This window comes from Ylistrum balloti, unplaced genomic scaffold (genome assembly GCF_031769215.1).
Source record: "Ylistrum balloti isolate Yb309-2 unplaced genomic scaffold, AGI_CSIRO_Ybal_v1 Utg369744, whole genome shotgun sequence".
NCBI lineage: Eukaryota > Metazoa > Mollusca > Bivalvia > Pectinida > Pectinidae > Ylistrum > Ylistrum balloti.
In genome coordinates, this window is record NW_026781952.1 from 353,180 (window position 1) to 377,305 (window position 24,126).

At 34.9% G+C, this 24,126-nt stretch overlaps 1 protein-coding gene across 1 annotated transcript in view; it reads right to left on the reverse strand.

Annotated features, from left to right (window-relative positions):
* The window catches only part of LOC132543218 (EH domain-binding protein 1-like), a 68,646-nt gene extending 47,166 nt beyond the window's left edge, over window positions 1–21,480 (reverse strand). The window contains exons 1-18 of the mRNA XM_060206699.1: window positions 21,380–21,480; window positions 20,880–20,937; window positions 20,364–20,513; window positions 19,636–19,817; window positions 16,711–16,973; window positions 13,715–14,270; window positions 13,113–13,182; window positions 12,280–12,446; window positions 10,520–10,568; window positions 9,367–10,136; window positions 8,558–8,610; window positions 7,945–8,141; window positions 7,565–7,709; window positions 6,874–6,933; window positions 3,992–4,116; window positions 2,759–2,840; window positions 2,247–2,323; window positions 1,728–1,748 (exon numbers count right to left, since the gene is read on the reverse strand). Of these exons, the coding sequence (XP_060062682.1) occupies window positions 1,728–1,748; window positions 2,247–2,323; window positions 2,759–2,840; window positions 3,992–4,116; window positions 6,874–6,933; window positions 7,565–7,709; window positions 7,945–8,141; window positions 8,558–8,610; window positions 9,367–10,136; window positions 10,520–10,568; window positions 12,280–12,446; window positions 13,113–13,182; window positions 13,715–14,270; window positions 16,711–16,973; window positions 19,636–19,817; window positions 20,364–20,513; window positions 20,880–20,937; window positions 21,380–21,480 (3,126 nt within the window). The remainder of the gene's footprint in view (window positions 1–1,727; window positions 1,749–2,246; window positions 2,324–2,758; window positions 2,841–3,991; window positions 4,117–6,873; window positions 6,934–7,564; window positions 7,710–7,944; window positions 8,142–8,557; window positions 8,611–9,366; window positions 10,137–10,519; window positions 10,569–12,279; window positions 12,447–13,112; window positions 13,183–13,714; window positions 14,271–16,710; window positions 16,974–19,635; window positions 19,818–20,363; window positions 20,514–20,879; window positions 20,938–21,379) is intronic.
* Window positions 21,481–24,126: the final 2,646 nt, after the last annotated feature.

Genomic DNA, 24,126 nt, shown 5'->3' on the forward strand with positions numbered 1-24,126 from the left:
TCACGGAAAAATTGTGATACCTTACAGGTATCAATGTTTCCGAGTTCTATTCAGGGATGTGATATCATCAGGGAAAAATTGTGATATCAATCATCATTCAGGGATGTGATATCATCACGGAAAAATTGTGATACCTTACAGGTATCAATGTTTCCGAGTTCTATTCAGGGATGTGATATCATCACGGAAAAATTGTGATACCTTACAGGTATCAATGTTTCCGAGTTCTATTCAGGGATGTGATATCATCACGGAAAAATTGTGATATCTTACAGGTATCAATGTTTCCGAGTTCTATTCAGGGATGTGATATCATCACGGAAAAATTGTGATATCAATGTTTCCGAGTTCTATTCAGGGATGTGATATCATCACGGAAAAATTGTGATATCAATGTTTCCGAGTTCTATTCAGGGATGTGATATCATCACGGAAAAATTGTGATATCTTACAGGTATCAATGTTTCCGAGTTCTATTCAGGGATGTGATATCATCACGGAAAAATTGTGATATCTTACAGGTATCAATGTTTCCGAGTTCTATTCAGGGATGTGATATCATCACGGAAAAATTGTGATACCTTACAGGCATCAATCTTTCTGAGTTCTGGTTTGCTGTGTTGTGAAATTATCACAAATAATGTGACACAATTCAGGTACCAAATTTGAATGTTTCAGAGTGCTGTTCAGCAATGTGACATCATTGCTGTAAATTGAGATACCTTACAGGTATCAATGTTTCTGAGTTCTGGTTTGCTGTGTTGTGAAATCATCACAGAAATTGAGATACCTTACAGGTATCAATGCTTGGCAGTGTTCCTAAATACAACATCCATCCATACAGCCAGCTATACCACAGAAATATAACATTCCTGATTGGGCAGTAATGACACCTGATTCAAACACTTGGGGGACCTTATTGGGAATGAACAGGACAGTATTATGACTTAAGCTTCAACACTGACCGAAATGCAAGGTCTTCACCAGGATTGGCAGGGGATATACTGACATTAACATTGACACTGACCAAAATGCATGGTCTTAATCAGAAATGCTTGGGAATAGCTACGTTCAGAAATCATGGCAAGCATTTCAGACATCACTGTACATAGGCATGCTAGTGACTTGTGTAATTTAACAGATTTACATTCAAATGTAAAATGGTATATTTTGGAATTATCTTGGTTATATTGTCAGGGGTTGGTGAATTTTGAACATTTACCTTCTGGGTATAGTGGCAGGGGTTGGTGAATTTCATCATGATTATCAGGAAAAAATTACTTAAATAACCAGTTTAGCAAACTCAAGAATCTGCCTTTTCACCTGGAGGTAAAGCTTTCCATGACTAATTTAGATTACAACTGATTGTGGTGATGCACGGACACATCCTAAATTTAATCAACAAGTTTCTAAAAGAGTTCAAAAATAAGGAAACATCAACATTTCATCACAAGTGGAAGAAGAACTAACACAAGATATCAATTTTTCTTCTTTCCACACAGAATTCCATTTATCTTTCAATCATTTAGATTCTATATTTGGGAAAGTTTTGATACAGGAATCTGAAACTTGGTAGGTAATTATAATGAAGCAGGAATTATCAATGCATTGGCTTGCAATTTTCATGTAGAAACATGGTTGCATTCATTTTCAAAGCAGAGGATTCAAATTGAATCCGAGATTTTTTTCTTCATTCTGAGGATTGTGAAGGGTAATGCTAATATTACCAGATAAACTTCATTGTCAGACTGGACCTAGAATGTATCGACAGTAATCAAACATCATTATTTCACTTACAATCTTCAGTTCTGAAAATGATAGGAAAACAGTTTTCTCCAAGCTTCCAGCTTGTATCTAAGATGAGTGATGTCCTTTCATGTCAGGAATCTCACAAATAATGAGACAAGTGCCGATACCATAAACAAAACCAATTCAACATAACCTGATTCACACACTGAATAAGTTATAGGGCTTCACAAGTGACTATCACTGATTACAGAAAAGATTCAGAAAATTATATTTTAAAAGTTATTATTTTTTAATGTGATGAACAGATTCTTATATTTGTGTCCATTTAAGATTTATGAAACTCATCATACATATTTCATTTTACTGTGAGGTAAAAAGAAAAAAATTCTTAATTTTGTATGCATGGTCATAAAAAATAAAAAGTCATACCAGACAGTTTAAGGAGAAGAATGGTTACTTATCACTGTTAAGGGACAAGAGAGATAACTCTTGTTAACATTACTCACTTCATCACGTTTACTCATCAGCTCGTCCAAGTCTAGTGAGTCATGTGTATCACCAGAGCCTTCACTCCCTAAAAACAAACAGCATAATCAATAATATAAATTCATAATGTAAGTGGGGACTTCCTTGGAAATTAACATGAATGAATTCTTCTCGATAACTTTGTCCTTTTCTGCTGGTTTGAACTATCTACACCTGATTAAACCTATTCACTAACTGGTAACTTTTAACAACTGATCTAGTAAAACAAAAATAAGAGGGTTTATATTTAAAGTGGTTTTGTTAAAAGTGTTAAAAGAGTTGAAAGTTGAAAGGAGGGCACGGTAAAATATTGGATTAAAGATTATGTTGTCTCGATCTGGTAGTGAAAGCTTTTGAAAAATGGTTTTAAACAGTTTGTCCAAAGGCATGCCATAACTTCCCAATCTACTACATCAAGTACATCACCAAAGTGCACTACGTTCATTCTTTCATCACAAAAGTGTCTAAAAAACCATAAACTTACCATCAATAGAGATTTCTCCACTGAAGGAGAGAGGTGACACCGGTGTGATGACTTTTCTTCCATTGACTGGTTTTATCTCCTCCTGTAATCAACACAGAAAATGTAAACAACTACATCCAAATCTAAACTACAAATCTAAACTATATCTTAACTGAATGATGACGTAATGAAAAATGTTTTCCACTGACAGTCAGACCTACATTCAACACAGATTTTAATAAGTAATGCTGTGTAGAGTATGCAGACAATTTCTTTAAATCTATTTGGGAGTTGGCTTTATGTGGTGTTTATAACATGTTTTATCTGTTGTGGGGATGGTGTTCTACCTGTTGTGGGGATGGTGTTTTTACCTGTTGTGGGGGATGGTGTTTTACCTGTTGTGGGGGATGGTGTTTTACCTGTTGTGGGGGATGGTGTTTTACCTGTTGTGGGGGATGGTGTTCTACCTGTTGTGGGGATGGTGTTTTTACCTGTTGTGGGGGATGGTGTTTTACCTGTTGTGGGGGATGGTGTTCTACCTGTTGTGGGGATGGTGTTTTACCTGTTGTGGGGATGGTGTTTTACCTGTTGTTGGGATGGTGTTTTACCTGTTGTGGGGATGGTGTTTTACCTGTTGTTGGGATGGTGTTCTACCTGTTGTTGGGATGGTGTTTTACCTGTTGTGGGGATGGTGTTTTACCTGTTGTGGGGATGGTGTTTTACCTGTTGTTGGGATGGTGTTTTACCTGTTGTGGGGATGGTGTTTTACCTGTTGTGGGGATGGTGTTTTACCTGTTGTGGGGATGGTGTTTTACCTGTTGTGGGGATGGTGTTTTACCTGTTGTGGGGATGGTGTTTTACCTGTTGTGGGGGATGGTGTTCTACCTGTTGTGGGGATGGTGTTTTACCTGTTGTGGGGATGGTGTTTTACCTGTTGTTGGGATGGTGTTTTACCTGTTGTGGGGATGGTGTTTTACCTGTTGTTGGGATGGTGTTCTACCTGTTGTTGGGATGGTGTTTTACCTGTTGTGGGGATGGTGTTTTACCTGTTGTGGGGATGGTGTTTTACCTGTTGTTGGGATGGTGTTTTACCTGTTGTGGGGATGGTGTTTTACCTGTTGTGGGGATGGTATTTTACCCGGTTGTGGGGATGGTATTTTACCTGTTGTTGGGATGGTGTTTTATCCGTTGTGGGGATGGTGTTTTACCTGTTGTGGGGATGGTGTTCTACCTGTTGTGGGGATGGTGTTTTACCTGTTGTGGGGATGGTGTTTTTTCCTGTGACAGCTGTGATACCAGGTCAGTTCTTTTCACACTGAACTTCTTCAATTTTAGATCAAGTTTTTTTGGAACTTCTCGGTTAGTTGCATCCAATGTCACTGAAAATAAATGTTGAGATTCTAGAATGTACACAAAAAACATTGAGTTAAATCTAAATCATACTTACATTTACATTAAAGAGTGAGATAAGGAATACATTTCTGATTTAAATGTTAAAACTTTCATTCATGTGTAGACAATAATCTGATTTTTAATTGCTTGATTTTCTCATTCACTGACATATAAGAATGTTCATCAGATATGCAATGTTTATTGAAAAGAATAAAAATATGATACAATAGGGATGCTTGGATCAGGTCAGTGATGCTTGCAAGGGGGGGGGGGGAAGGCTGGATACAGCAATATATATCTAACTTTGTCATATATATGTAGTAACATTCCCTGAAGTAAAAAAAGACACAATAGGGATGCTTGGATCAGGTCAGTGATGCTTATGGGGGGAAGCCTGTATACAGCAATATATATCTTTGTCATATATATGTAGTAACATGTAGTGATCTGACACTATACCGTACAACTCAGGGTCTCATATAAAATATACATCTAACATTTAACATTACCAACACTTTTAGATAGACCGTATCAGGTTGTCAAGTGAGGAACACTTTTATTGTAGTCAGATAAAAAGGCAATGATTGCTGTATTAAACATATCATAGCAGTCATGTGACTGGATATATAAATTATGGATAACCATATAATGGTCTAGGGGAGGTAACTCCAGCTAGTTTACAGACTGCCTGGTAAAATTTTCAGTCATCAAGTCATCTCACAAATAAGTCACTTCTTTTATCAATAGAAAAGATGGATTTTCCAAACTCCACTTTACCTGATTTTACATTGAAATATGTGTTAATTGGGTAATTATATCAGTAATGATTAGTCTGAGATATAAATATATCTTCTCAGAAAATAAAAATAACACTAAAAAGTGCACTGTAAGAAATATATATACAGACGTATCAAGAATCAAAATGACCACAGATTTTTCTCCAGGTTAGGTTTTAAGTACATGACATAAGTAAACCACCACAAACCAGAAATAATGTACAGACTTTTAACACTCGTAGTTAATGTTAGTTTAACAAATCAGTAACAGGGATGCCGTCACACTAAATATTCCTACAATCTGATACAACCGCTGAGTCCTAGTTTATTTTCTATGTGTGTGGAGCATTATTTACATATCTTTTAAAAATGTTTGTATCTTACTTAAGCCATTTTCACAAAGACAGTACACAAAAATGAAAAATTATAAAAATTTATCCAGTATCCACCTGTCAAATGAAATAATTTTTATCATATTATCATTCTTTTCCAATATGTCAGCACTTGGTGAACTATACATGTCAAGCAGAAGCCCTGATAGATATGTAAATACATAGTATTTATCGACATCAGAGAAAAAAAGTAAAGTAGCTCACAACACTGAGAGGAATTTGATGAAAATTAAACTCAAGAGAGATAATTAAATGCCATAAAATTACAATATTCTGAAAGAAAAAAAAATTAAAATGATTTTTAGGATCTTGATGGACAGATGACCATTGTGCTATGGCCTGCTACATTTTGAGAAGAGGCGCGAGTAGTTCCTCAGAAGTGAACAGTCATGATGAAATGAGTTTATCTGTGTCAAAAGAGTGAACAACTATACGTTTTTTCTCAAATATTTTTTGTGGTCAGATTGAAGTTTCATTAAATATTGATAAATCTGTACAAGTATCAATCTTTCTCAGACAATATTGGTTATCAATCACAAATTTCCTTCACAGTTTTCATCACAATCTACAAATGGCAGCCAATCAGCTTGCAGCAGCCTCATTCAATATGTGACAAATCGTGTAACTTGTGTGAAAGGAAGCAAGTGTAAAAAGGAATTCTATGTATCTGAAAGTCCATAAACTTATTAAAAACAAACCATCTGTAAGAGATATTCGACCAAACTTTTGGTTTACACTCATATTGAACTACACAATACTATTAGGCATTTGCCAGAAATTTTGTTTGAAGAAAATTACACCATTTTTACATAAATATAAAGAAAGTCAATAAAGCCACTACGTCGTCTCAATGAAATTTTGTAGTACGAAGGTGCATCAGGAGAGTTATAAAATCATTCATTTTCATTTTATGACGGAAATTCGAATTTTACATCAATCATGAGATCTTTATATTTTGTCACAGAGAGTCACACACTACTGCATGTGATATGACTACAGAATTGATCTCTTTCATGGTGCTTTCCTGTAATTTTCCACTAGCAATGGCTTTGTTTTTACATCATGTAATTCTATCAAATTAAGGGATAAATCTAAATATTTATTTTTAAAATTATTTTTTTAAAACATCAGGTATACTATACAAATATGTAATTTAAGTGAAGAATTAATAAGAATGAATGAGAAATGTGAAATTTATGGATTAGAAGAACTAATGAGTGTTGTTTGTTCTTTAACTGGAAGCATGCTGTGAGCGTTTTAATGTAAGCAGGGTTAACATGCTGTGTCCACCACCCCATGCTTATATGGGGGAGTCAGCTGTCATCCATACAAAGGGAGACAATTATCGATCTGCCAAAGGGAGATTATTCTAATCCTCCATCTTATCAAACCCAATAATTATCAACCTATGAAGGATGACAACTGTCAACTTTACAAGGCAGAATATCACCCCTCTTGTAAGATGACAATCCTCCATTTGAAAGAGGAGACAATTATCAATCTTACAACGGGTTTATCTGAGCTTACCAATATAAGGGGAGATAATCCTCCACCTGATAAGGGAAGATAATCTTACCACTTTTCATCACAAATAGTTGTGAAGATGTAATTCTCTTCGCTTTAGGCCTCCTTAAAACTGTGGTGCCCAAAATGTCACAAAAATCAAGTTACATACATAACATAGAGTCAAGCAAACATAAAACAAAAACAGTAGACATATAATGATAAAATAACACACTCTTCAAATGTAAAACAAAACATTTCAATTAACTGTGTAGAATAAGAAACAGATGATAGAAAATAGCATCACAAGCTTTTACAGCCAATGATTGACAAAAATAACATTTCAAGCCCACAAGCATGCACAAGTTTTCAATACATGAAATATTGCTGATGCATAAGTGATGTGCATTTGAGGAATCTATGTCAAAAACCTAAAATCTTTCTGTCATCCCTAAAAATGAACTTTCCATAATTCCATTAAAAACCAGAACCCTTTTTCAAATATTACCTTGTAAATAAAGGTTGTTTCTCTGAAACAATGCCTGGTAAACTAATAATTAGCACTGAATCATCTCACTTAATATTTTCTTTTTTAATTTTTGAAATCAATCTGGTGAACTTTTAGTGCAGCAAATCAAAGAAATGAAAATGTGAATAAACTTGTGAAACAAGCCATTATACATGCAAAATCACTACTCCTAATCTTAACAACACTTAATCAGTTACCATGACAACAACAAAACAAGACAACTTTAAAGTCATACCTGATGCTTTATCACTGTCCAATGACCCATCAGATGTTGTACTGGATTGTCGTTCTATAGACTTGGTTTGGTCCAGACTGGCTCGAGCCTCTTCTATTAATAACTTTGCTCGCTCTCTTAACCGCTTCTGTTTTTCTTCACTACTCTACAAGCAGATATTAGATTGATAAGTTAAGGATATATGCTACCTTCCTCAGATTTTTACATTACATACTTAGAGATAATTCAATACCTGTTTGTGAATCATCTCAGCATCTCAGAAGAACTGATTTCTATTTGAATCATTGCAGATTGTTAAGCAAACAAAATCAAGGGAAATAACTCTTGTATAATCTGCAAGACTAAGAGTGATACTTTCATGGTGGCCTTTAAAAAGGTACCTGTGTAGGACTGGAAGGTGAAGGTGTAGATTGTGTGGATTCTTTTTCTGGAGATCTTGGAGCTTCCTTTGTTGTTTCTAATCCTTGTGACTTTTGAACGGGTCGTATAGGGAGATCAAGGCCTACATCCTTCCGTGCCTGTTCAAGTAATAGCTTGGCCCTCTCCTTGAGCTCTTCATGACGGGACTTTCGATTTGCTAACTAAAACCGATGCCAAGAGTTTTTGTTAAATTACCAGTCATTCATGTTTACAGCACAGCAACTAACCAAAGAATACAAGTTTAAGGCACAAATAGAAATATTAATTAACAAATAGCAAGTCACAACTTATAATGTTAATTTATCTACAAATTACTTTTCAAATGCCTATGGAAATAACGATATTACTGTCTGCTACAACTGAGTTCATATATCACCACAATTCAAATTATCTGAACATCAGCCAAGTTTATCCAAAAGATAACCAATGTAATTAGGAATCATTCATTACTTACCACCTCAAGTTCATCAGGTTATGGAATTCGTTTGTTACTATTGATAAACAATATGCCAGTTCAAATAAATGATTCCCAGTCTATATTTCAGGGTTCATCAGCCTATGAATGACAGTGACTAACCTTATCAGGAGTACTTGTAGCCACCGGTTTATCAACAATACTTTTATGTCTGAAATATAGATTGTTCATCAACATCCCCAACAAGAATAATGTATAAATTCTATCATACACTTCTATGTACAAATGTATGCTTAAATATTCACAAATTAATATACAAAATGTTCAGATTGAACAAGCTGATCAATTTCATTTGAAATGACCCTTTACTGAGTTTTGTAAAATAATAAATTAAGAATACAAATATTATACTGAATATTACATTAACAGGAATATAAGATTCTATTCATCATATAACTATAGATGCATGCTTACAAATGTGTTTTTCTTATTTAATGCTTTTCTTCCAAAGTGATGACTGATAAAAGACATATTTCATGGTACAGTATGTATCACAACAGTAAGGTATGTATGGTTTGTACTTATAGAAAGCAAATAGGTATTATATCCCTGAAAGCAGACTCTGTCTAAAGTACCAACATCATACAGTAAATTTAAGTACATTGGTAATCTATACTACCATTACAGTGAGTAAACCTCATATTTACAACAGCAATTATTTATATAGCTTAAAACTTATATCTGATTATATCAACCTTGTAAACTACATCACTCATCATTTTTGTTTTAAATATTCAGACATATGTATAATATATCTTACTCATCTGAAAACACCACCACCAAATTTCATGATAATAGTGTTGAATAAAATCATTGTCAATTTATAATCACTTTAAAAACTAACCACCAGACATCCTTTACCCACGTTAACTTTACCTAAGGGGAGATAATTGATTGAGGTACTTACGACTCAGCAGGTGTGCCCCCTCGAGAGGAGTGTGCACTCACTGAAGGACTAGTTGAGTTACTTGTGGGTATGGAGGACCCAGCAAGGGATGCAGCATCAGGTCCTTCGCTACTCATCTCCTCATCATCTGTGTCAGAATCAAAAGGATTATAGAGCTGTTTTCGTGTCATCACAGGTTTCTTGTTTGTGGAAGAATCTTCTTTAGATGTATTAGAATCACGTTCCTTAGAACTGTGTTTAGAACCAGGAGGAGAACTGTGTTTAGTCACTTTTATCTCTGTGGCAGAGACTTTTTTCCGTCCTGTTTTGTTGACAACTTTTTCAGAGTCACTTGAAGGATCAGTCCCTGGTGTGCTGTCTCTACTGTTTTTTAACTGGGAAGCACTAGATTCAGTGTCCGGAGTTTTCTCCTTACTTATTCTTCTCCGTCTTCCACCATCAACTGTGTCACCTTTATTGTCTGTTTCTTCCCCAATAGGGATATTCTCCTTGCATGGAGAACGTTGTTTAGCAACCTTCGGCTGGGTTCGGTCACCATACATTTCATTGGAGATCTCGGCTTCAACTTGCCGATCCATCTCACCAAGAGTGTATGTACTCTCAGCAGTGTTCACACCGATTTGTTGGATCTCGAGAGTTTGTCCGGTGAAATAGACACGTAACTGGTGAAGGTAAGTCATCACAGCAAGCTTGTCGGGGACCTGGAGTAGCACCATGTCTGAGGGTTCTATCACACGTGGAATTCCAAGTTTGGCAGTAGCATCAAATGCCTGTGATGAAAGACAAACACCTGATGAAATCTTACACATTATACTTACTACCATGCAGAGTTGATGCTTATTACTGAGACAGAGATCAATCAGTATAACACATGTAATACACACTGCTAATTAAAATTGTCCAGAAATGAGAAACAGAAACAGAAATTTTCTGAAACTCCTGTATCTAAATTATTTCTTTAAATTATTAAAACTTTTGTGGTTATCTTTCCTAATTAACTTACATGTAAATCACACCCTTCGAAAGATTTAAAGAATGTCATGCATCAATAATCCTGTCTGAAAATTTGAATGTATATTTTTCTGTTTTTTTTTCGTTCTTAAATATGTTGGAGTTATATGTATTAAAGCTGAACAAGATTTAGAATACTTACAATCTTATTGTTGCCTTTGATGTCATGAGAGGCCAAAGACTTGAAGTTCCTGTAAAAATTTTAAATGTAAATAATTACCATCAATATAAAAATCAACCTTGTGTCTACACTCTAACCAGACTGTAACTGATGGATGGTATAGAGACTGTTAGTTAAGGTTTTTTCATTATAGTTTAAAAACTTCAGGAAGTCATAGATGATGGAAACACTAAAACACTGAATGTTTGACACAAAAAAGGACATTTTGGTAGAATTTAAAAGGGCTGGATCACAAAATATATTTGACACTAACCCAGTATTCAACTCATCTGTGTTTAATTTACTAAGATAAAGAAGAGGGAAAATTGGGACAGAACGAAACATTTGACATATTCGATGTGTTTGATTCAAGTGCGTTTGACACAAGATTTACAGTATTGTGAGTTTTACTGTATTGTGAGTTTTACTGTAATGTGTGTTTTACTGTATTGTGAGTTTTACTGTATTGTGTGTTTTACTGTATTGTTTTACTGTATTGTGTGTTTGTATTGTGTGTTTGTATTGTGTGTTTTATTGTATTGTGTGTTTTACTGTATTGTATGTTTTACTGTATTGTGTGTTTGTATTGTGTGTTTTATTGTATTGTGTGTTTTACTGTATTGTATGTTTTACTGTATTGTTTTACTGTATTGTGTGTTTTACTGTATTGTGAGTTTTACTGTATTGTGTGTTTTACTGTAATGTGTGTTTTACTGTATTGTGAGTTTTACTGTATTGTATGTTTTACTGTATTGTGTGTTTGTATTGTGAGTTTTACTGTATTGTGTGTTTGTATTGTGAGTTTTACTGTATTGTGTGTTTTACTGTATTGTATGTTTTACTGTATTGTGTGTTTTACTGTATTGTGAGTTTTACTGTATTGTGAGTTTTACTGTATTGTGTGTTTTACTGTATTGTGAGTTTTACTGTATTGTGTGTTTTACTGTATTGTTTTACTGTATTGTGTGTTTGTATTGTGTGTTTTATTGTATTGTGTGTTTTACTGTATTGTATGTTTTACTGTATGTTTTACTGTATTGTGTGTTTTACTGTATTGTGTGTTTTACTGTATTGTTTGTTTTACTGTATTGTTTTACTGTATTGTGTGTTTTACTGTATTGTGAGTTTTACTGTATTGTATGTTTTACTGTATTGTTTTACTGTATTGTGTGTTTGTATTGTGAGTTTTACTGTATTGTGAGTTTTACTGTAATGTGTGTTTTACTGTATTGTTTTACTGTATTGTGTGTTTGTATTGTGAGTTTTACTGTATTGTGTGTTTTACTGTATTGTTTTACTGTATTGTGTGTTTGTATTGTGAGTTTTACTGTATTGTGTGTTTTACTGTATTGTGACTTTTATAATGACAAACATTTTGAAGCTTTTATGTTCTTGTAGGTATAGGATTATAGGTCCAATATTTGAGAGTTTTAGACCTTAGAAAGGATTTGAGGTCATGAAAACATGGTGTTTAGTTCAAGAATTATATTAAATCACTGTACTCAAAATCATATATGAATACAATACAGTACCTTATACAGACATTTTTTCACCAGGCAAAAATTTCACAATTTGGTGAAATATGTTTTTTTCTTTTCCAACATTGAAGAGCAAGAGCTAAATGCATTTCATGTAAATCTTCCTCAATTAAGATTTACTATTTAATCTCATGGCGAAAATAGTGAAAATGAGAAACTAATGAAAAACAAGAATTCAATGGCAGATTTTTGTGATACACTCACACAAGATCAGGTCTAAAATGATGAACTATTGCACAGAAAGCCATCCCATTCCTCCAGGATGTTGTTAAGTTGGTGACCTTGACCCCCTTGTAACCTTTAGTGACCTCTTTACACCAGTCCAGTAGATTCTGACTTGAGCTATTACTGTTGTGTGTTGGAGATTCATTCTAAAAATAGATAATTCATCTTTAATTCAACTCCAATAGAAGTTAAGCACATCAAACAAAATTTTGGAAAAAGTTTAATATCAGCGAAAATTAAAAAAATATCAACCTTTAGATTAAGATTTTTGAATGTCAGATTCTGGTCAAGCCTTAGATTTACTGAGTAAATACAAACTTTGTGATTCCTTGTTAATCAGAAATCTGATCATAGGTAATGGAATTAGAACCAATGATACATTTGTATCAGTAAGATAATTGGATAACTTGACTTCAAAAACATCACACAATTTCAAGATATGAAATGTTATTATTAAATGTTATCTATCGTCTGTTATTCATTTCTAGATTTCTAGATTAAATATAATTATTTATCAAGAACAAAGCCCAAGCCTGGTAATAAGCCCACAAATATCATAAAATAACAAACAAATGATTTTTTCAGGTAAACAATATCTTGTCTCATGGTTAACTTTTTTTTGTGACAAAATATATAAAAATGTTTAATGTATTTATGTAGCAGTGAAAGAATGGCCATCAATAAGCCTATCTACATCCATTGATGTAGTGATGTAGAGAAACAACTACAGTAGTCTGTTGACCTGGATAAATATAGGTAACTCAGAAAGCCAGCTGGACACTAACCATACTAGATGTGTTGAGTAGTTTTACCTGATTGAGGTCCAAGGCTTCCAATACATTTCTGTTTTCACCTTTTACTGGAGAACATTCAGAAGACAACCTATATATAAAAACAATAAAAATGTAAAATTGAAAACTTTTGTTGTAAGATTTTATGATCCTACAATAGTCACTTTTCCTAACTGATTCAATATTTTATTCCGCTGTCGTGGACCAGTATTTAAGAGACAGCATGATTGATGCTGAACACCTAACTACAGAAAAAATTCTCTGCATTTTTGGCCAGTTAAATTTCAATAAATTAAAACAGGCCTCACTCCAAAGAATCAAAAGAAAAAATAATAATAAAACCTGCAATCCCTAACATGAACCGCTTGGCTCTTAATTGGGTTTAAAGTGAAGTAGTATTTAAGACAGTATGACTTATGGTGAACACCACACCACAATATAAATTAAAAATTCACAGCACTTTTGACAAATCAAATTAAAAAAAATGTATGTCTTGCTGCAAAGAACCTATTTAAAAATTAAAAAAAAAAGTTAAAAAAAAAAAAAAAAAAACCCAACTGCAATCCCTGACATGAATTGCTTGGTATTGGAGTTGGTTTTAAAGAGTTTAAGTAAAATTTTACCGTTTACTAGGGCTTGATGCTGTGGAGGAGAATTCTGTGGAAGTCTCCATGGAATCTTGTTGACCTTCAGGAGGCGGGGTTATAGGTCGCAGGAGTTTGCGCTTTGTTTCCGGTGTAGATGGTGGTGTACCTTCGTATATTGGTCTCTCTATAGCTGAGTGTTCCGACCTGGAAGTCTTTAACTTTGCCTGAGGTTTGTGTTTTGGGGAGGAGTCACCATTATGTGGAACAGGTGGAGCGGGGGCTCTCTGTTTTGTTTTTGATGGCAGTGTATTGAATTTCTGTGGTGTACTTTGTTGACTGTGTTTCTGTGCATCGTTTACAAGCCTCTCTGAGAGTGGGCTGGTCATGGCTCTATCAGGAGGGGTAGGTTCATCAAATGGATTGTAATCTAAACTGCTAGATTTACTTGGAGCAGTACTACTGCCCAATTTACTGCTGCTGCTTTGATCTACTCCCTCTGTACTGCCAGCCTTACTGTCTACACCTTCTGAACTGCCGCTATCCTCAAACGGATTCAGACTCTCCTTCTTCGCAGGCTTTTTCTTTACAGGTTCTAAAAAAGGGATACGACAGGTACACATTAATTCAATGCTGTCTACAATTACTGCAGTTTGTAAAACTTCACTAATATTTTCTCTAATCCTGATAACGCACTCGCCTTTCACCTAGCCGTCCGGGGTTCGATTCCCGGAACAGATGTGAAAAGGTAAGGGGTCACCTGCCCGACCATATGGGTCTTCCCCAGGTACTCCAGTTTCCTCTCACAATAAGACCTCTTGCGTGATTCCATCCGGGCCAACAAGAGTGATTAGTATAAGATGAAATTACTTGTTTGGCAATTGTTGTAAAATAAATAAAGTTTATATTTATATTTATTATGGAAAACAAAGGAAGATAAAAAGAGATCAGCATTCGTCTATACAGGTAAGGACAATAACTCTATTATAACTTATATTTTTCTAGTTTGTTGGTGAAGGGAGATAACTAAGTTAATCTTCAAAGTAGGCTGTAGAAATTACAATATACCTCATACCAGCACAGACATTGATGGCAGTCTTGTACGTAAGGTTGTATAAGGACAGTTCAACATAAATTTTTTATTTGATGGTAGTGTAATTGAGGTGGAGTTTCAGCTTCAACTTTATTTTTTAATTAATTCTGTTTCCTTTTTTTTCTGTGTTCTAGGTGACATGAGTCTGGTATAGTATAAACATAAAACAAACAAACTCTGGAAATATTTAAAATGAACACATGCATGAAATAAAAAAAAATATATATATATATAATGGGAGAAGGTTAAACTAACCACAATACACATTCCTTCCCTTGTCTGCATCAAGAGGGCATTTCTTGAGAAAATCAGGACAGAAAAATAATTATTGTATAGTACCTTAATACAAATTTCTGCATTATTTTCAGAATCAATTCACACAAAGTAAATCAATTACAAAATCTTTTTCTACTTATTCCCTATTCTTCAATCGCCCCACATACAGGTTGGTATCCATGGAGGTAATAAGCTGTAATAAGCCTCACATTGCCAGAACACTGATATTTGTTGTTGAGACAATGCCTTGAGATTGGAGCAGTCAGTGAGATGGAACATCTGTAACCAGCCAACCAGAACACTGATATTTGTTGTTGAGACAATGCCTTGAGATTGGAGCAGTCAGTGAGATGGAACATCTGTAACCAGCCAACCAGAACACTGATATTTGTTGTTGAGACAATACCTAGAAATTGGAGGAGTCACTGAGACGGAACATGTGTAACCAGCCAACAAGACCACTGATATTTGTGGTTGAGATAATGCCTAGTGATAGGAGAGGTCACTAGGACGGAACATCTGTAACCAGCCAACCAGAACACTGATATTTGTTGTTGAGACAATACCTAGAAATTGGAGGAGTCACTGAGACGGAACATGTGTAACCAGCCAACAAGACCACTGATATTTGTGGTTGAGACAATGCCTAGAGATTGGAGGAGTCAATGAGACGGAACATCTGTAACCAGCCAACCAGAACACTGATATTTGTTGTTGAGATAATGCCTAGAGATTGGAGGAGTCACTGAGACAGAACATCTGTAACCAGCCAACCAGAACACTGATATTTGTTGTTAAGACAATGCCTAGAGATTGGAGGAGTCAATGAGACGGAACATCTGTAACCAGCCAACCAGAACACTGATATTTGTTGTTAAGACAATGCCTAGAGATTGGAGGAGTCACTGAGACAGAACACCTGTAACCAGCCAACCAGAACACTGATATTTGTTGTTAAAACAATGCATAGAGGAGGAGTCACTGAGACGGAACATCTGTAACCAGCCAACCAGAACACTGATATTTGTTGTTAAGACAATGCCTAGAGATTGGAGGAGTCACTGAGACGGAACATCTGTAACCAGCCAACCATTCTCTGATGACCATCACATACTACTTATCAATCTTGGATGCTAGTGTGGAAGCTGGACATCACAAATATAATGTTGATTTAAACAAAAACTTAATCAAAACAAAGTTAACATTGGGAAGAAAACAAAATGCAATCTTCTTAATATTAAAATAATAATAAAATGTTTTGACCATTAAAACCCGACAGTTCCAGAAAGAATTCACCAATACTTTTAGTATAGCAAACAAATTATACCTGTCACTTGTAAATACATGAAAACAATTGTTTCAACAGACATGACCAAATTGGATAACATTACATTTCCACACCAATTAAGTTTAGTGTTTACATAAAACCTTTTTTTATATAGAAGTATTCAAGATAGTTACAAGGACATCACAATACACACTTCTTTGAAGTGGGCATGCACAGCTGTTGTAATAAATTGACATAAGCTGTTTCTGATAGTGAAGTCCTACTGTCAGTATATGGTTATAGCAGACTTTAAACGTTTCGGACCTGTCACATTTGACTAGAACTGTCAAGTATTAATGGATAAACAAAAACAAACAAAAAAAGAAACTGAAGAAATACCAAACCATGCTTCATGATCACCAGTACACTCCAGATCAGGGTCACCAAAAGGATTGGAGTCGGAGTAAAAGGGATTACTATATTCCTCATCAAACGGATTACCGTCATCCATGTCGTCGAGTTTAGACAATTCTGACGTTATCTCCGATATTTTTGAGGAGAAGCTTTTCTCTTCGACATCTTCATCTTCAAGTTCCTCCAGATTACCAATATCTGATCGACCAATACTCAGCATACTGGCCACACTCTGCATGTCCTCGTCTCTGAATGGGGAAAAATTATCGCAAACATGTCAACATATGTTGATGTCTACTTGGTGAATGCAGATTGTTTTCTTACAACCAATTATTTAACAAAGCATAAACCTTCAAATCAATATATATCATTGTATATTGTGTTTTATTTTTAGATATTTGGACACAGAAACACAAAAGAGTAAGGACCAGCAACTTTTTTACTTGTGCCCTGACTAGCACATCAGAATCAAAATCTATGGCAAACAATCTTGTAATAACTGACAAGACAAGGAGCTCTTCACTTACATCACTTCCGTAACTTTCCCCTCCTGTAGAAACACACAAGACAGTGAACTCTACATTACGAATTTTTCCCCTCCTGTAGAAACACACAAGACAGTGAACTCTACACTTACGTTCCCCTCCCGTAGAAACACACAAGACAATGAGCTCTTCACTTACATCACTTACGTGGCTTTCCCCTCCTGTAGAAACACAAAAGACAGTGAACTCTACGCTTACACAACTTTCCCCTCCTGTAGAAACCCACAAGACAATTAACTCTACGCTTACGTAATTTTCCTCTCCCGTAGAAACACACAAGACAATGAGCTCTTCACTTACATCACTTATGTGGCTTTCCCCTCCTGTAGAAACACAAAAGACAGTGAACTCTACGCTTACGTAATTTTCCCCTTCCGTAGAAACACACAAGACAGTGAACTCTACGCTTACGTAATTTTCCCCTCCTGTAGAAACACACAAGACAGTGAACTCTATGCTTACGTAATTTTCCCCTCCCATAGAAACACACAAGACAATGAGCTCTTCACTTACATCACTTACGTGGCTTTCCCCTCCTGTAGAAACACACCAGACAATGAGCTCTTTACTTACGTGGCTTTCCCCTCATGTACAAACACACAAGACAGTGAACTCTACGCTTACGTAACTTTCCCCTCCTGTAGAAACACGAAACAGTGAACTCTATGCTTACATAACTTTCCCCTCCTGTAGAAACACACAAGACAGTGAACTCTACACTTACATAACTTTCCCCTCCCATAGAAACACACAAGACAGTGAACTCTACGCTTACGTAATTTTCCCCTCCTGTAGAAACACGAAACAGTGAACTCTATGCTTACATAACTTTCCCCTCCTGTAGAAACACGAAACAGTGAACTCTATGCTTACATAACTTTCCCCTCCTGTAGAAACACACAAGACAGTGAACTCTACACTTACATAACTTTCCCCTCCCATAGAAACACACAAGACAGTGAACTCTACGCTTACGTAATTTTCCCCTCCTGTAGAAACACGAAACAGTGAACTCTATGCTTACATAACTTTCCCCTCCTGTAGAAACACGAAACAGTGAACTCTATGCTTACCTAACTTTCCCCTCCTGTAGAAACACGAAACAGTGAACTCTATGCTTACATAACTTTCCCCTCCTGTAGAAACACACAAGACAGTGAACTCTACACTTACATAACTTTCCCCTCCCATAGAAACACACAAGACAGTGAACTCTACGCTTACGTAATTTTCCCCTCCCGTAGAAACACACAAGACAATGAGCTCTTCACTTACATCACTTACGTGGATTTCCCCTCCTGTAGAAACACACAAGACAATGAGCTCTTCACTTACGTGGCTTTCCCCTCCTGTAGAAACACACAAGACAATGAACTCTACATTACGTGGATTTCCCCTCCTGTAGAAACACACAAGACAATGAACTCTACATTACGTGAATTTCCCCTCCTGTAGAAACACACAAGACAGTGAACTCTACGCTTACGTAATTTTCCTCTCCCGTAGAAACACACAAGACAATGAGCTCTTCACTTACATCATTTACGTGGATTTCCCTCCCCATAGAAACACACAAGACAGTGAACTCTACGCTTACGAAACTTTCTCCTCCCGTAGAAACACACAAGACAATGAACTCTACATTACATGGATTTCCCTTCCAATAGAAACACACAGGACAGTGAACTCTACACTTACATATTTTTTCCCGCCTGTAGAAACACACGAGACAGTGAACTCTACACTTACATGGATTTCCCCTCCTGTAGAAACGCACAAGACAGTGAACTCTACACTTACATAACTTTCACCTCCTGTAGAAACACACAAGACAGTGAACTCTACGCTTACGTAATTTCCCTTCCCGTAGAAACACACAAGACAATGAGCTCTTTACTTACATCACTTATGTGGCTTTCCCCTCCTGTAGAAACACACAAGACAATGAACTCTACATTACGTGGATTTCCCCTCCTGTAGAAACACACAAGACAGTGAACTCTACGCTTACGTAACTTTCCCCTCCTGTAGAAACACACAAGACAATGAACTCTACATTACGTGGCTTTCCCCTCCCATAGAAACACACAAGACAGTGAACTCTACACTTACGTGGATTTCCCTTCCTGTAAAAACACACAAGACAGTGAACTCTACACTTACGTGGATTTCCCCTCCTGTAGAAACGCACAAGACAGTGAACTCTACACTTATGTGGCCTTCCCCTCCTGCAGAAACACACAAGACAGTGAACTCTACACTTACGTGGCTTTCCTCTCCCGTAGAAACATGAGACAGTGAACTCTACACTTACGTGGCTTTCCCCTCACGTAGAAACACACAAGACAGTGAACTCTACACTTACGTGGCTTTCCCCTCCCGTAGAAACACACAAGACAGAGTAAACTGTATGGAAGCTGATACAATCTTTCTTGTGATGGGCTTCAGCTTGAGTTTCATCGTATGCTGGGTTGGAACTTGAGTCGCAAAGTCCTTCATATTGATTGGTGCAGTGGCAAGTATCTTCCTTCTACCTCCGCGTGAGTACTGACAACATCAAAATATGAAAAGTTCTATTTGGTCAATCAAACAATCTGGTAACATATAAAAAAATATCTACCTTTACAAAATGTTCAGGAGTACAAGTAAAATTATATACATGTATGAAAAATCCTACCTTAAAACAATTTAATTAAAATGTATCCAGATATCACCTGTATCACACAGTAAATAAACTCCTACTTACTGGACATAGGACTGTGTAGAATACCCATGAGGTCAATTATATAGTATAACTCATTAAATACAGGAGGGATACCGTTAGATAATGAAGTTTTGTTGATTTGATGGTACTCTTAATCCACCTTTTCATACATCCACAAAACGTTAAAATGAAGATAAGATTCATGAAATCAAACGTCCACAAACCCCAATGAAAATAAATTTCTTTTTTTAGTAAAATTAGATTTGTTAACATGAAGATCTAGACATGGTTTAGGTTTGCAGTTCTTGAAATATTTCTCCCTTAAAGTCAATAAATATACGATATTCTCACATCTTCCCTCAAAGTCAATAAATATACGATATTCTCACATCTTCAATAGCAAACACCCATTCCTTGTCCTCAAAGTCTGGATGATTGTGATCACGAAACAGTGTGACCTGTATCTCCACATTTTCTGGCACTGTCCATGTTACCAGGCCTCTGTATGGGTTCTGAATCGTTGGTTCCCAGGTGTGAGGCTAAAAAAAGGTGTACGAGTTTATAATGACAAGTTCTAATTCCAGAGAGTATTAGGTGGTGTGATATAGGATAAGTGAACAAAAGTTTTCAGTTTTCTGTTAAATGAAATATTCAATAATATAGGGAAATAATAATTAATAGTATTTAATTCTGAAATGAAATTAATGGATTCTCCTGCTGAAAAAGAGAAGCATTTGTTCAGGGCTATTTTTATCATATTATGCACAAAACTGTTCATTTTTGCATAGTGATTTTTAGGACTCTGGGGTTCCACAAGGTAAAATTCAAGTATCTCCAGAAATTCTATATAAGTACAGGACTCCCACATAGATCAGTGTGGTTGATGATTTTTTTGACCAACATACCTGTGTAGATTTCCGTCGACTCCTCCTCGTCCACACCACACACAATTTGTTGGGTTGCCTGAACACAAAATATTGCAATGATGTCCAGAATATTTATACAGGAATAAATCCAGCATTTTTAATCAATTAATCATCCAACTTACTTACCCAACATTCTTCATAAAGAAAATAGGGGAAAAATAAAAATTTGAGTTGGAATATAATTATTTTTATAGGTTTCCTTCAAGAATTATCATGTCTTTATATACTTTTTACAATTCCACCATTCCAGTATGACTGTTTTCATTTTTCTGAATTATATGTAATTTTTGCTGTTTTGCTTAAAAGGAAGAAAAATTCATCTTTCATAACAGAAGTGACCTGATCAAGTCTTACACATGTACAGATAGTAGATAGCCAAAGATCATTGATCAGACTAGCCCTAATCTGATTTCTTTTTACCAAAAATCTCAGTATAACCTGTTGAACATATTGGTATAACACACCGGTCAAGTACTAACCATTTTTTGGTACACTCAACCTCCAGTTCCTGGTAGGAAGTTGTGAACTGGTATTTTGATGCGGATTTCCCGACCCGCTGCAGTCTCTTCCACACACTCATATTTATAGTAGTCAGTCTAGTTCTGGACAGAGGTCAGTCTCGCTCATCCTGGTCAACACACCAGCCTGCAGAAAATAAAAAATTCTAGACTTCAGTCCAAATTTAAAAATGTGTATGAATACAGCTGATCAGTCTCACTCATCCTGGTCAACACATTAGCCTGTAGAAAAAAAAAATCTAGATTTAACTCTACATTTATAAAATATGTATGAATAAAGATGGTATTAATGACATATGGACTAGTAAAATTAACAATCAATAATACATCTAAATGTATAAAAAAAAACCCAGTAAATTTCGGTCAGAGTTGGAGTACAGCTGTACCACATAGCTGTCAACAGAAAATGGTGATGTTTTAAGCTGGCACAATTTATAAATAGCATTCAGACTTCATCAATCAACATCCGCAATCTGTACAAATACACTGTAACATAAGTCAGATACTGTAGTAAAAATAATGATCATTTTGATACATGTACAGGTATAAATGTATTTGAAAAAACTAAAAAAAACATCAATTTAAAATTGTAAATTTCAGCTCTGTATACATACCAGTATGTACATTATATCATAGTCTAAAGACACATACCTTCATATATAAGTTTTAATTCAATGTAAGTACAACTATTTCCCTATATATAAGTCACGGATGTGGTTAGCTTAAACACTTGAAATAAACCCAAAACACATCTTTTTCAGGCCACATCAAATCATTTTGTTTGTCAAGATATTTTTATGTAAAACACATGACTGATATAAAAGAATATATATTCATTTCTTGTGTATATCTTCTAATAATTTGCACAGAATCAAAATAGCTTTTTTCTCTGAAACAAAAAAAAAAAATGAAATTATGTAAGATAATATATTTTTAGAATTATTATTAATCAGGAAACAAAACAAAAGTAAAATCATCTGAAATAATTGAAACACTGTTTCTCTTTGAAAAAAAAGGGAATTTTCATGTTCAGATCAATCAGTTTTACTGAATATTAACAAATTAACTTTGTGTGGCCTCAACTAAACGTATATACCTCACATATTCCTCAGTCTGTAACATCATATATATACACATATAAAATTTACATACACTTCGTACAAATATTTCATTAGTGCTAACACTTATTCTTAAACTGGCGATTACATTTGCACATAGAAAATTAAAGTCATGCATAAAAGATAATTATATATATATCGGTATATAAGACATTCTTCACATATCTATTTCAAATTTCTAACCTTGCAATTTTTTTATTCCAAAAAATTTGCTACAAATTTCTGTGAGTTTATCAATTAACATACATATCTTGAATTTTCATTAAATTGACAATAAAACTTATTTTTTAGTTATAATTGCATTCTGTTTGAAACCTTTTGATTGACTTTTAATTTGGAATGACACCAACAGTAAACTGTGAAGGACAACTTGAGTCTTTGTTTTCTACATAATTTATCAAAGCTATATAAACATACATGTATTTTTGTTGAATATATAAGGTTTATCTTCAAATTAACTGATTTGTAACTTTTCCATCTATCATGGAGATTTTTCAGTTTTTTGTTTAAACCATATGATTTGATTAATTTAACTAGGGAAATGAAACGTATTTGTTGCAAGAAACTCTGGATGGCATGCAATGGGCCTTCTGAATGTTGTTCAGTCAGGTAGCCACCATTAACTACAAAGGAGACTCTAAATTTAACATGATCTTGGCTGTTAACCTGGGACGATAAAGTTACCAAACTAACACCCACATTTAGATTCCTTTGCTACAAGAAGACATAACTGAAAATATCATGGAAGTTATTGATTTTATTGTGAAATATGTAAATCATGTCTTTCCTATTTTATCACCAATGAACAGGAAAACAATTTACAGGGAAAAAATCCTGTTTATTAATCCTTTGGAATTTTCTGTTTTAAGAGCCAGAGAAAGTATTAAGTGATATGGCACAATATTATTATATATTATCATATTATTATAGGAGTGCGTTGTACACATTCATAACATAACACACTTGACATATCTTGAATCTACTGAAATAATCAAGTGCAAGGCAAATGTGCACTTCAGTTGTGTGAATCATTTAGAGTTGGGGAATATCAATTACTTTTCACAATTGTTACACAAAGAATTTTTAGAATATTAACAAGGAACTTGAACAACACAGTGTTTTATATTTTTGTATTTATTCTCAAGTTATTATTCTTCTAATAGTCGTTTGATAGGTAAATTAATACAATTTGACCAATCAAGTAATGAACATTTTTCCTACTTATTGTGAAATATTTCCAGAGTCAGATCCAACTCATTGAAAGGAAAAACAGTAGTTAATAAGATGAATTTAATAAGAACTCTTTTGAAATGGTGGCAAATTTAGATGTAACAATGGGGACAGTCATGCATGGCCACGACTTTCAGACACTACTGGTTGGTAAAGCTTTATGATCTCAACTTTACAATATTTTCTTCAAATGTACTGTAGTTTAGAAGGAAAAGTTTCTATAACTGGATATTTAAATTGAAGATCAGATAACTTATCAAGGAAGACTTTAGAAAAACAACAAAGTGATGAACATTTGATAAAGTTTTTCTCCAAGATGAGTTAGTATTATACATAGTTTGAACTTTACAGTCTTACTGT